Source organism: Bison bison, unplaced genomic scaffold (genome assembly GCF_000754665.1).
Source record: "Bison bison bison isolate TAMUID 2011002044 unplaced genomic scaffold, Bison_UMD1.0 scf7180017864072, whole genome shotgun sequence".
Lineage (NCBI taxonomy): Eukaryota > Metazoa > Chordata > Mammalia > Artiodactyla > Bovidae > Bison > Bison bison.
The window spans coordinates 7,666,112-7,680,239 of NW_011494644.1; the positions used below are offsets into that span (position 1 = coordinate 7,666,112).

Below are 14,128 nucleotides of genomic sequence, written 5' to 3' on the forward strand. Positions count from 1 at the left end.
CTGATGCACACTCTTTTTGTAGGAAAAACCTCTTGCCATGTGGACATCTTTCACTGGTCCCTGTAACACACTAAGAGTAATGACTACCAAGATAACCACACAGGTTCTGAAGGATGAATGATCATGGATGAAGGATAGGAAAGCCCTAGATAAAAACTGAAATCAAAGAACCAAGTATACATTATGTGCCAAATGAAGCGAAGGTACTATAAAGAATCATAAGAGAAAGGATCCAGCAAGGAGTCTGATTACTCAGAAGGCTGCGTGCAGTCTTTTCTGGAAAAGGAGTAATGGGGGAAAAGTCTCTTGGAGTGGGTACAGAGGTTTGAAGAAATCATTGTTACTGAATATCCTAGGAAGTTAGGCCAGAGAGAACTGTTACAATTTACCTGGGACCCGATAGGAACTCGAGTGGCTGTTACTTCCTGATCTATGGTGTTCCATTCATTAGCAGGAGAAGGAACCCAGGGAGAAGGCCGAGCTGTAAGAAGAAAAGAAACTATTAGTGCTGTGGGCTCTGGCCCTTTTACTCATCTGCTTCTCCTTTTATGGATGGGCATGTATAAAAAAACCAACAAAATCGGTCATTTTCTCAATGAGTTCAGAACAATGCTCCAAACCATGAGCAGGGCTCACAAATGCAGATGCTTTTAGAAAGTAAGCAGGTAAAGTACATCATGAAAGGGGGGAGGTGAGGACTGTGGGGAACTGGAGAGCACAGGTCCAGTGTTCGGTTCTGGGTGATGCCTCCCTGTTAAAGACTATGGCCCTGCCATAGCCAGAGCTTCTAATGTTTTTCAAGATAAGTCAGAAAGCTGGATTTTTATGTACAATCTCAAGTCTTAAACCTTGAGAACTACAGACAAACAAAACCTCCATCCCCAAACTCTTTGAGAAACAAGTTTGACTTGGCACATGAGTTACCAGTTTGCAATCTCTAGCATAAATTCATCCCCTCTGAGTACATATTATCCTTATAAAGTTAACAAATATAGACACACAGTACTGAATATTACAGGCAAACGTGCCCCCAGAAAGGTGGAAGGAAAATAAATAAACTTATATAGTATAAGACAATCTGTAGTCTAACTTCTGCCCTAGCACTATCTAGGAAAACTTCAAAAATAAATGTTACTGTGGCCAAGAACTCAGAAGCTTGCTTTACTACTTTCTACGAAACCAAATGGAACCAATTCCTTGGAAACATATTATTTCCTTTGGCACACCTGGTTGAAATCCTATGTCATCTTTTAGAAGGCATTCACCTTTCTGAGATACTTATCCCTCAAATTTCCTGTCCTCCATACCTCCAGTAAGAACCTCCACAGACAAACTTTCCCACTTTAGGAACTCCTCATCATCCTGGAATAGCAAAACCCAGAAATACCATACATTTACCAGGTAAAGTAACTGACAGCATCTAATCCTTGTGAACACGGGAACTTTGATGTTGATGAACAAACACTGAAGAATCCAGAAACCATTAATATTTGCAAAGCATTTTATCATAACATGAATTTCAGGACAGATAAGGAGGTGGTGCCCGTAGCAGTGAATCTTGCCTCTTGATGAGGGATTGTGTAAATCAGATAGACTTGAAAGTTTAAAAATAACTATGCCATTGCGGGAGAAAGGAAACTAACATTTATTGAGCACTATTATGCATTGACTTTTTTTCTTCATTTTTTTATGACGCTTCTTTTAATCTATGCTAAAATCTTACTATCTTCCTTTTAGAGATGACAGAATGGAAAGTTCAAGGAGTTTAGCAACTTGACCAAGGTCACACAGATAAAGAATGGCTGAATTAGGTTTTGACCCAGATTTTCTGCTTCTAAAGCCTAATCTCTTAATCTCTATGCATTAATACAGAGGTTAATTAATATTACTTGCTCAGATCACAAAGAAAGAAGGGCAGAGAAAGGATATAAACCCATGCTTTTTTATACTGTGCTCTAGGTCCAGTGGTCTTTCCACTCTTAAGCCTGATACTACGCTGTAGGGGGTGGGGAGGATGGGTCTTCATTTCCTTGTATCTGACTTGATTTATTTATGTCCAGGGCACACATGAACATCAGTGGTCCCTTCTCTGCGAAGTCTTATCCCTCTCACATGTCACTTCTGTGATACCTTATTGTGAGTCACTTTTGAAAATAAATCTCATTACCTCTTCCAATCTTTCAAGGTGTTTATAGCCAGCTAAGAAACCATATACATGCAGGACTAAAACCCACAAGCTGATTGCAGAATGCAGACTCTTAAATAACATTAGGAGACCTTAAGGCCAGTCTGGACAATTTAAACTTTCTCAAATTTCATCTTAAGATCCCTTTTACTTGGACTTCCCTGGTGACTCAGTCGGTAAAGAATCTGCCTAAAATGTGGGAGACCTGAGTTCGATCCCTGGCCTGGAAAGATTCCCCGGAGGAGGGCATGGCAACCCACTCCAGTATTCTTGCCGAGAGAATTGCCATGGACAGAGGAGCCTCGTGGGCTACAGTCTATGGGGTCGCAAAGAGTCGTCACCCATATTCCCAACTCGTGAAACTAATGAAGTCCTTCTCCCCAAATATTCAATTTATTTTCAAGTATGTATCGAGAGGGCCCTACAGTGAACAAGTCAGAATGTTAGGGCTACAAAACAAATCTGCCACGGTCTCTGCATAGGGCATGCACTACGTTCTTCTTACCATTTTTGGGTAAGGGTCGAAGCTCTCTCTTTTGGTTCGGCTGCTCCTGGCGTCCTGAGTGGAGGCTTTCAGCTTCCTCTTGAGACATCACTCTGGGTTGGGGCTCCACTGGCTGTGGCTGAAAGTCTGCCACCTCCCAGGCTGCTCCAAGGGGGGCTTGCTTCTCCGAATGCACAGGACTGCTAACCTGGGTAATAAAGTCAATGCCATAATGGAAAAAGGGAGGAAAAGAGGGCCAGATCAGGGCCAAATTCCCCCATGAAAGATATCAAAGAAGGATAAAAGATGTGAAAAGGAGTGAAAATTTCATTCCATTCCCAATGGGACCTCTGAGGACATCGGGTCCATTGTGCTATCCAAAAAGTCTAGGCAGAAGGGAACCGGAGAGGGGGAATATACAGAGAGGGAAAGTCTGTTAAGAGTAAAATACAGAGCCTCCTTGTTATCAGAATACTGAGTATTCTGATACTATTAGGTTCACAGAGAAGTGAAAGTTCTCAGAACACTAATTCACTAGTGAAATGAAAACTTAGAAAATTAATCTTGACATTGAGTGTCTATTTCTGACCAGCACAGCAACTTGCTAATAGACAGGTCTTTACATAAATGCAAATCCCTTGGCAGGTGAAAGTGCAAATCTTGCAGGATTTCATGAGGTTAGGGAAAGGGCTGTTGAAAAACAATTAGACGAGCATGCAAAGTCACTGACAATAAGGATCAGAGATTAAAATGGAGAAGGGTGACAAGGATGATGACACTGACGGCACTTCAGAAGACTGGACTGGAATATTAAAGGATTACAGGAAGCCCTGGGATAACTGATGAAGTCCTTTCTTTTTTAAAAAAATTTTTTATTTTGAGAGAGATCAAAACAGCCCTCTTTAGGAGCAAGCTGCAGAAGTCAAATCCTATGAAGCATAATGTATTGTTCTCTCTAAATTTGGGGGAAACATTATGCAAAGATTTAAAACAAATACTCAGATGCATAATCTTTAGTGTCATTTGCAAGATAATAGTTCAACCAAAGCTTTCTTCCTATTTGATATGAAATTCTGATCCCTTTTAGGTAGATCTCCTTTAAAGGTCTTTCATTACTATTTATCCTTCTGTAATTTGCATTTTCTGCAATGCATCTCTTGTCCACTTTCCTTTCCACCCTCTCCTTGCTAAACATAAAAATTTGGAAAAGCCTCTCTCACCTGCTGTCTTAGTCCTCCAGTCTCTTTCTCCAAATGTATAACCAGGGCCACCGCCTCCTCTCCACTTTCCGGACACTGTTTCTGTGCCCACAGCTGAATCTTCTCCGGTAAAATGGTGAGGAACTGCTCAATCACCAGCAGCTCCAGGATCTGTTCCTTGGAACGCATTTCTGGCTTCAGCCACCGGCAGCAAAGTTCCCAGAGTTTACTGAAAGCTTCATGGGGTCCAGTCACATCCTCATAACAGAATTGTCTGAAGCATCTGCGAAAGGTCTCGGACTCAGAGCTATCCGATCCTTCCAGAGTGGGCTCTGATATCCACTCGGGCTCCTTTTCCACCTTCATTATGAGGCATCCTTCAACCTCCAGGGGCGCGTCGGTCTGAGGGTCCAGGGATGCAGCCATGCTCTAACCCGGTCAACCTCACGTCTGATTCGAAGGAGACTCAAAGAAGTCAAACCTCCGAGAGCCGCCTAATGGTTTTGGAAGTATGGGAAAGAAGGGAGGTGAAAACAGCAGTGTCAGCAGGAACAGGGTACCCTAAGCTGATTGCTCAAATCTATCCTAGGCCCTTGAAAAGGTGAACTTGTACTTTAAGGTCCAAAAACTCGGCCTCTTCTCGCCACAATATATGTCCCCGCGATGTAGTTTTTCAAGATTCATCTTTTAGTGCAATGTCTGAAACAGCGAGGCTAGAGGACCAGAAAATCTAGGGGACCGAGGACAGGAGGGCGGGGGCCGTCAGTGGGGCTGGGAGGGGGTGTGTCAGGGGCCCGGGGAGGCGAGGCCCGAGTGGGTGGGGCCGGGTGTGCAAGCCCCTCCCGGCTCCGGGTTCAAGGCTCTGGACACGGCGGCGCGTCCAGGCCGCTGCGGGCGGCTGGTAGGGGCCGGCGTTATCCGAGGCCAGCGTTTGGCTTTTCTGGCTCAAGGTGGCCTGGGCCGTCCTCAGGAAACTTCCGCACGCTGAGGAAAGCCGCGAAGCGGCCCTGCCCCTTAAGGGAGAGGAGCTGCGGGGACCAAACGACGCTTCGCAGTGTAGAGGCTACAGATTCCTCGCTGGCGGCTCATCCGCTCTGTTCCCGGACTGCGCGGGGGGCTCTGGGAGCCGCGGCCACGCATGCGCCGCTCGCGCCCGTGCGCCGTGGGGTTCAGGGGAGGCTCCCTCGCTAGCGAGGTGCTGGGGGGAGGGGGCTGCGCAGTGGACTCTCGCGAGAGCGCGCAGCGCAGTGACTCGCTGCTGAGACACTTTAGGAATGAGAAGGGGCGCGGCGGAGCTTACGCGCTGCGTCCGCGGGGCGGAGGGACACAGCACAGGCACTTTGCTGGGGGCGGTGGAACTGCACAAGAAAGGGGAGTGGGCGTCCTCGCTCAGCCGGGGAATCTGGGAGGCGGGGAGACTGTGAGGTGGAGGAGCGCTACTGAGGAGACGGTGGAGCGCTACTGAGGAGGCGGTGCAAAGTTCTTTCTGTCGCGCGGTGTGAGAACTCGTTTGCCTGGCGGAGGGTTCCGTGACCCGTTGGCGCTGTCGCGTGCTGGCGGGACTCCTGCGTGAGGCGATCGGACGGCGGGACTGCAGCCCTCGCGGAGGGACATGGCGCCGCACTGGCCCATCCCCTGTGGGAGCTGCTGTGAATATCTGCATCTGTAAATGTCCCATCAGTTGCCTGAAGTGCAGCGTGAGGGTCTACTCTGCGCCTGGGAGATTCTTACTGTCTCGGGCACCCAGCAAGTCTGCGGGGGGTGAGGGGGGTGCAAAAATTTTCGGAGGGGGTGTCGTCTCTGTCTCAGTCCCTCCAACGGGCTGCGGCTTCCTCCTGGTGGTGCCGGGAGGAGTTGTCCAGTCACCCAACTTATATGTGAAACCCCCGAACAGTGCCCACCCATCCATCCCTCTCTCCATCCTTTTACTGATTAGGTGCCAGGCAGTTTTAGGCATTTGGCATACCTCAGCGTGCAAAGCAAAAAAAAAAAAAAAATTCCCTGTGCTGGGGGTGGGGACTTGGGTAGATAGCCTTTTAGAAAATACAATTAGTGGCTTTTCTTTCTCAGAGAAAGTCTTAGTTAAATTTTGACATGCAGATTCTAACAGCCAAGAGACATTAGGTGAGACTGCTGCTGCTAAGTCACTTCAGTCGTGTCCGACTCTGTGCGACCCCATAGACGGCAGGCCACCAGGCTCCCCCGTCCCTGGGACTCTCTAGGCAAGAACACTGGAGTGGGTTGCCATTTCCTGCAATGCATGAAAGTGAAAAGTGAAAGTGAAGTCGCTCAGTCGTGTCCGACCCCCAGCGACCCCATGGACTGCAGCCTTCCAGGCTCCTCTGTCCACGGGACTCTCCAGGCAAGAGTACTGGAGTGGGGTGCCACTGCCTTCTCCAAGGTGAGACTCTACTGGGCATCTAGTATATACCAGAAGTTGTCTTTACACAGCTGGCTACAAAGTTTACTTTGCTTCATTTCTTTTGTCTCTTTAAAATAATTTTTATTGAGCCTCTTTTTTTTTCCTTTTCCAGACATAGTGATAGATGGTGAGAAAACAGCATCCCCTGCTGCTGTTGAGAGAGGCAGACATTACACAATGTATAGTTGTAACTGCGGCTGCCAACGAGAGGAACATGGTGCTGAGAGTCTGTGTATTAGAGGAAATGGCCTAGTCAGGAGGTCTGGGAAAGTTTCTTGAAGAGGTGAAGCTAGAGATGAGAAACAAAGGAGGAGTAAGACCTGACTAGGCAAAGTTTAGTTCTCATGGAAATCCTACAAGGCAGGTAAGATTACCTCTGTTTTAGAGTTAAGGACATTGACTCCTCAGTGAGGTGATATAACTGCCCCAGGTTACTTCAGACTTAAGTGGCCACCCACAATTCTGAGTCAGCTAAGAAATTAGGTCTTTTATAAGCTCCTTGAGCCATCTGGTGTTTTTAGGAGAAGCAAGTGTCACAAGCAGCTCAGGTACATTAGGGAGCAGTGGAGAGTTATAGCTCAAAGTTTCAAGTCTGCAGTGGACAGTTATAGCTCAGCTTCCTTAAAGGTACTCTTGGAGCAGAGGGTATTAAGGCTTGCCCTGCATTATCTGTTAGGAGCAGGGTTATACATTCTTCAGGAATCACTTTTTATTTTTTTGTGTGTGATCTTTCAGTGACACATGCATACACACCTGTATGTATGTGTTTAATGGAAAACTTCAAACATATAGAAGTGTGTATGTATGTTCATTGCTCAGTCATGTCTGACTCTCTGATCCCATGGACTATAGCTCACCAGGCTCCTCTGTCCATGGAATTCTCCAGGCAAGAATACTGGGGTAGATTGCCATTTCCTTCTCCAGGGGATCTTCCCGACCCAGAGCTCAAACCCAGGTCTCCTGCATTACAGGCAGATTCTTCACTGTCTGAGCCACCAGGAAAGCCCATATAAAAGAATAGAGAGAATTAACTCTCATGTTTTCATGCTCTGCCTTTAACAGTTAGTGATTCATGGTCAGTCTTGTCTTTCCTATACCTCTGTCCACTCCCCTAATCCTGGATTATGTTGAAGCAAGTCCCAGATACCATGTCATCTGTAACTGTCAGGATGTACTGCTAAAAGACAGGAACTTCCACCGTAAACATAACTTCAATATCATCATAAATGCTTCCCAACAGTATCAAAAATTCTGTAGTGTCATCTTTTAAAGATGTCTTATTTGTTTGAAAGGTGGTTTGGAAAGGAAAAAAGGGTCATAGATGCTGGACAGGTAAAAAGAACAAATGTTATTCATATTTTCTAGTTAGGTATTTACATTTACTTCAGTATGAAAATGTTGGCACCTTGGGAACAGAAGATCAAATTGTTGAAAAAGTAGTGAATCAATCTGGGTCAGTAAATGAAGCAGATCATGCTACTCAGAACCATCTTGGCAGAGTGGTTGTTTTCTTAATACCCAAACCCTAATGTCATGCTCTTCCCATGATCCCCAGAGGAACATTCATACCAGTCTCTCCTTGTTAGTACATCTGCTATCACAGCTGTTATTTTACAAGTAGCCCTGGAGTGACCTTTTGCACCATTTTCCTCTGTCCATGGTGCTGATATGCCAGCCTTTAGCCAGCAACTAGAGCAGCTATAACTTGCTTTTGGCCAATGAGATTTAATGTAGGGTTACCATAAAAGTGAACATTAATTGTATATTAAGTATATATTAATACATTATAGTTCCAAGAAATTCTATCAGTACTTATGCTTCGTTAAAAAAATCCAAGCTGAAAGTGAAAAGTAAAAAAGTTGAGTATGTTTGTATTGGTGTGTCTATTTCAGACATAGTATAAATATTTTCAAATATGATTTCTTAACCAAATTATAACTAATTGAAATAAATTTCCATTTCACAGATTAAGAAGTGCCTCTCCCACTGGTTTGCTAATGATGGTCAGATAGTTGACAGAATAATAACCAATTAAATATTCCAGCTCTTTTCACACATTGAGTAATACAATAATGAAAAACTCTCAATTATTTCTTGATATGCATATGTAATAGTCAACGGTTTTTCTCTGCATCGCTATGAGGTGCTATGCTAGGCACTGGTGGGATAAGCAGAGACGTAAGACATAACTTTTTTATTTGGAGTATTAACAGTAAAATGGGGAAAATTAGTCATGGAATTGTCATATAAACCTGCCTGGGAAATCCCATGGACAGAGGAGCCTGACAGACACAGAGTCGAATGTGACTTAGTGACTAAACAACAAGAATAAATGTAGTGGAGGGATGCATGAAGGCCTGTGACAGTACAGAATATAGCCTCTCTGGCTACCAGGAAAACCTTCATAGAGGGAAGCTGAGGGATGTTTAGTATTTCAAAGATTGGCAAAACCATGAGCATGAGTGGTATTTTCATGTAATGGTGTGAAGTTGAGTGTGCCTTCCTTTGACCTTAGCTCAGGGGAAGGAAGTGATGAAAGATGAAGTTGTGCACATAGGTGTAGAGAGCATTTGAACTTTATGAGGAAGGCAGTGGAAAGTATGCCTGTTCTGTAGGAAGGTGAGGGCATCTCTCTGTCTTTGGGAGAAAGTCTGCTTCTGTATAGACTCCTGGGCCAGATCCACTGTGGAAACAGTATTCGAGAGAGTACTCAGCATAGAGGGAATTGAGTAAGATGATTTCTAGGGTCTGTTAATGTTTCTATATAATGTTTCATGCACCCATCCTTTAAACACCATCCTATTGTTCAGTTGCTAAATTGTGTCCAACTCTTTGTGACCCCATGAACTGCAGCATGCCAGGCTTCCCTGTCCTTCGTTATCTTCCCAGAGTTTGCTCAAACTCATGTTCATTGAGTCAGTGATGCCATCCAACCATCTCATCCTCTGTCATCCCCTTCTCTTCCTGCCCTCTGTCTTTCCCAGCATCAGGGTCTTTTCTGATGAGTCAGCTCTTCACCTCAGGTGGCCAAAGTATCGGAGCTTCAGCCTCAGTATCAGTCCTTCCAATGAACACTCAGGGTTGATTTCCCTTAGGATTGACTGGTCTGATATTGAAGCTAATTATGTTCTAGGTAAAGTGTTGAATACCAAAGATACAGTGGTGAAAGACATACATGAGTCTTGCCCTTAAGAAGCTTTCATTCTAGGTGGAGATTGGAGAAGGAGGAAAATAACATACGAGGAAACATAAATAAATAGCGTAACATCAGATTGTTATCAATGCTATGAAGAAAATAAATAAGATGATGGAATAGACTGTAACTAGACAGAGGTTACTTTAGAAAGGCTGATCAATGAGAGGTTTCTCTAAGGTTTGATATTTGTGAGCTGGAGTCTGAAGGATGAGATGGAACCACAGATATGCAGCTAGTGGAAGAGCATTTCTGGAAGGAGAAAAGGCAAGAGAATGAAAGACCTGGAGGTAGGAAAGCGTGGAGTGTTCACACCATTGAAAGGAGGGACTTCCCTGGCGGTCTAGTGGTTAAGACTGTGCTCTGCCAGTGCAGGCAGCATGAGTTCAATCTCTGGTTGGGGAACTGAGATCCCACATGCTGTGCAGCACAGCCAGAAGATTAAAAAAATAATATATTAAAAACATAAAAGCTGAAAGAAGACCAGTGTGGCTGGTGCATACTGAGCAAGGGGAGCAATGGGACCGGAGTGAGACGCAGTGTCAGGCAGGGGCCAGACCATGTTGCAGGAGTCTTGTAGGTCCTGGTAACTGATTCTAAAAATGGACATTTAAGGATTTTAAACTAGCAAGTGACAAGATCTGATGTACACTTTAACAAAATCACCCTGGCTGATGTTGAGAGTGAATTGAAGTGAGGTAAGAATGAAGGAAGAGTAGCCAAATCAGCCTCTAGATTTAGTTCTGGCAAAGGGTGATGGTGACTCAGATTTGGGAGTGACAACAAAAGTGGAGAGAAATGGTTGTGTTCCATATATTTTGAATGTAGAACTGGCAGGCTTGGAACAGCTTGGTTATGGAGCATAAGAGAAAGAGGAATTGAGGATGGCTCCTAGATTTTTTGTTTGAGGGTATTTGGGTTGATGGCACTACAGTATTTGATATGGGAAGAACTCATAGGGACCTGTTTTTTTAGAGTGAAGTGGCGGTGGGAAGGGGGGCTTCCCAGGTGGCACTAGTGATAAAGAACTTGCCTGCCAGTGCAGGCGACCTAAGAGACTTGCGTTCAGTCCCTGGGTCAGAAAGATCCCCTGGAGGAGCGCGTGGCAACCCACTCCAGTATTCTTGCCTGGAGAATCCCATGGATGGAGGAGCCTGATGGGCTATAGTCCATAGAGTCACAAAGAGTCTAACAGCCGGAAGTGACTTAGTATGCATGTGCAGTGATGGGAAAATCATTAATTCTTATTTGGTTGTGATATCTTGAGATCTTTATTAGAGACGTGTCAAGTAGACAGGTGGTGTACCTCAAGGGGGAGGCCTTGGTGAGGTCATCCTCATGTATTAAAAGCCATCAGACTTGAAAAGAACATATAAGGAAAGAGTATAGATGGAGTTGGATATGACTGAGCACGCATATACATGCACACCCATAGATATCGAAGGAAAGTGAAGCTTGGTTCATGCCCTAGAGCACCCTATCATTTAGCAGACAGTGAAGGAGAATTGTCATGGGTTGAATTTTGTCCCTTGCCAAATTCATATGTTGAGGTAGAGACATGCAGTACTTCAGAATGTGACCTTATTTGGAAATAGGGTCATTGAAGATGTAGTTAGTTAATATGACATCATACTGGACTAGGGGGGGCCCTAATCCATTATGACATTTGTCCTTATAAAAAGGGGACATTTGAAAATAGACACCCACACTGGGAGAAGTCCATGTGAAGACTGGAGTTTTGCTACCACAGTCAAAGGACTAGCAGAAGCTAGGAGAGAGGCCTGGACAAGATCCTTCCCTGGAGCCTTCAGAGGGAGCGTGACTCTGCTGACACCTTGATTTCAGACTTCTGGCCTCTGGAACCATGAATGATAGATGAATCCCTATCATCTGTTGAATCCCTCAGTTTGTGGTATTTTGGTACAGCAGCCCTAGCTGACTAACTAATAGAAGAATCTTGCATGGCAGACTGAGTAGAACTCACCAGAGAAGTAGAAGGAAAACCATTTGAGTGTGGTGTCATAGCAGCCAAGGAAAATAGCTGTCGCAAGAAGGAGAAAGGGGGCCATTTTTATTAAAGGCTGTTGAGAGATTAAATAGGAGGATTAGATTTTGCATTATATCTGGGAATTCTTGTCCCTCCCCACCCCAAACCGCTCATGTTTGAGATTGACATTCAGTATTCACCTGTTGATAATGTATCAGCTTGTTTTCAGTGTTAGAAGGGACTTGGTGTGCTGCCAGGTAGAGTGACCTGATAGTTTTTGTTCTGGTTTGAGTATTTCTCATTTCTCCTTAGAGTTGCAGTGTCATGTGTCCCTCCTTTGTGTTCAGTCACGACTTTGATTTGTAGGAAAAGATGGTTGCTACCTACTCCCCTGGAGCGTAAAAGTCTCAGTGAATGGACTGACCACTCAATTGCTTTGAACTGGGTTCTTTGATGACTCCATTCACCATTCACCATTCACTACTCACTGCTTCCTGTTTTGAATTTGGATCATCCCTGAAACCACTCCATCTTCATGGCCAATTCCTTTCTAAGCATCTTTTTAGCTCTTTTTTTCTTCTGTTCAGAATTTATGCTCCTTTGCTGTACTTTTTCTTGATTGTCATCAATGTTATGTATTTATTATTTAACAATATTTTTTCTTGGGTCATTTCTAGGAACTTGGGCTGAGAGCAGAGGTAGGCACGTGCATATGTTCTGACTGTGATATGTTCCTTTTCTGTGGATCAGTGTTGATTTTATTATCATGCTATGTTTGTGCTCATGGAGCACTGATGCCTCCTGAAATCCAGGGTCTAATCAGAGCTCACTGGCCAGTCTCCTTGGACATTTCTTCTGAACTGGGCTATTTGATTTGGATGCCCAATAAATGTAGCCTTTATTTATTGACTTAACAAATGATTTGTCAGTTATTTACAATTATGTACATACCGTAGTTGGTGATACAGAGAGATATAATATAAGGTCTCTAATAATGAATTCATGATCTACTTAGGAAAAAGAGCCATCCACATGAAGGATGCTAAATGGCAATGCAGGAATTAAGCAACATGAAGTCTTTTTTTGAAAGCTATTTCAGTTGCAAGTGAAGAAATCTAGTTTATATCATATTAAGTTAAAAAAATGTTAACTAATGTGTTTTAGTGTTTGAAGCAGTAGGCCTTCAATAAATATTTGTTGAGTGAAGGGAATTTGTTTCATATAACTGAAATGTCCAGGGAAAGTTTAAGTTCAGGCACAGCTCTATCCAGATTATGCCCTCAGGTATAATCAGGTATCTGATTCCTCCCTTTATTCAGCTCTGCTTTCTTCTGACTTGGCTTTATTTTCATAAAGGTTCTTTCCATCCTATGGTAGCTGTTGGTCTTTTGGAAGAGAGTACCTGCTCTTTTATTTTTTTCCCAATCCAGCAAAAATCCTGGGGCTGACATTGATGAGGTTGGTTGACTTGGGTCATGTGCCATTCCTCAACCAATCATTGTGACCAGGGGGATGGAATACCTGATGGGTTAGACCTGGGCCACATGTCCGTTTCTGGAGCTGAGCTTTCTGAGCCACTTCTGGGTCGGTAAACATGTCCCTGTACATGGAAGACAAAGAGAGACCAAAAAGAGGCAGCCACTCCAAATGGGTAGGTGGTGGGTGTAACAGGCAAGGGAACTGACACATAAGGCTTGGCTTAGGGGCCACAAGATGACTAGATCTCTGCACCCAGCCCCAGAATCTTACTAGTTTATGTAGAGGCTTTAATAGGGTTCTGTCATGAATACTGTCCAGATGGTTTCAACAACATACTGCTCTCTCAAGGCTCTGTCCTTGAAATGGCCCACACTTTGTGGCAGTGGGCAAAACATACATTCCAAAGACAAAGGAAGGGAGTGAGGAGCCTCTGATTAGTGGGGTCCAGCTCATGGGTGAACTGGCGGACATGTTCTCTTGGTGACTTCCTCTGACACTCCACCTAGCCCCCACTTCCACAGTGGGCCCTGAGTGGTCAGCAAGGGGTGTTGCCAGCAGGGAGGTGGCTTGTTGGGTGGTTATCTGGTTGCACTAGAGGCAGAAGCCACAGCAGCTGTAGAGGCACATACAAGAGAAAACACACACCAAGATAATGACTCTCAACATAAGTAACAGTTTTTCCCATCAAGAAGCCCATGATCTGAGCCATTGGTTTATTAAACCCCCTAGGCTAGGGGCTGGATCACTCAGGGCAAGCGCTTGTGTCCTCGTGAGGTTTGTTAAAGATGCTGCGTTAGCTGACTCATCCGGTGTGAACACACAACATTTTGTTTGGGTCATGGCACAGGTGCCGCCTTGTAGTAACAACATGCAAGGCCATCCTATTTTGTAGGACGGATTTCCTCACTGGACATACTTCAGTGTGTAGTAAGGACAGCCTTTGCTAGCTGTCCTAGAAGAGTTTCTGGGTGAACTTAGTAAGGGCTTCTGTGTGTGCTGTGATGTCCTCCAGGCCAATGGAGGGGATAAAGATGGAGGCCAGATGGAGTGTTACCAGTGGAAAACAGGATGTGCCCATCTGGCCTTGACCACAGGGAGTTTGGCAGCTTTTGTTACTGTGGGTGGATTCTCCCCTGGGCTCAGAAAAACCCAGGGTCACAGTGGCCCAACCACAGGTGG

General features: G+C 44.7%; 1 protein-coding gene across 1 annotated transcript in view; it reads right to left on the reverse strand.

The window, feature by feature from the left end:
- ZKSCAN2 (zinc finger with KRAB and SCAN domains 2) overlaps positions 1 to 4,643 on the reverse strand; it is a 17,065-nt gene extending 12,422 nt beyond the window's left edge. The window contains exons 1-3 of the mRNA XM_010837222.1: positions 3,890 to 4,643; positions 2,691 to 2,877; positions 390 to 481 (exon numbers count right to left, since the gene is read on the reverse strand). Of these exons, the coding sequence (XP_010835524.1) occupies positions 390 to 481; positions 2,691 to 2,877; positions 3,890 to 4,294 (684 nt within the window). The 5' untranslated portion in view covers positions 4,295 to 4,643. The remainder of the gene's footprint in view (positions 1 to 389; positions 482 to 2,690; positions 2,878 to 3,889) is intronic.
- Between the last annotated feature and the right edge of the window lie 9,485 nt (positions 4,644 to 14,128).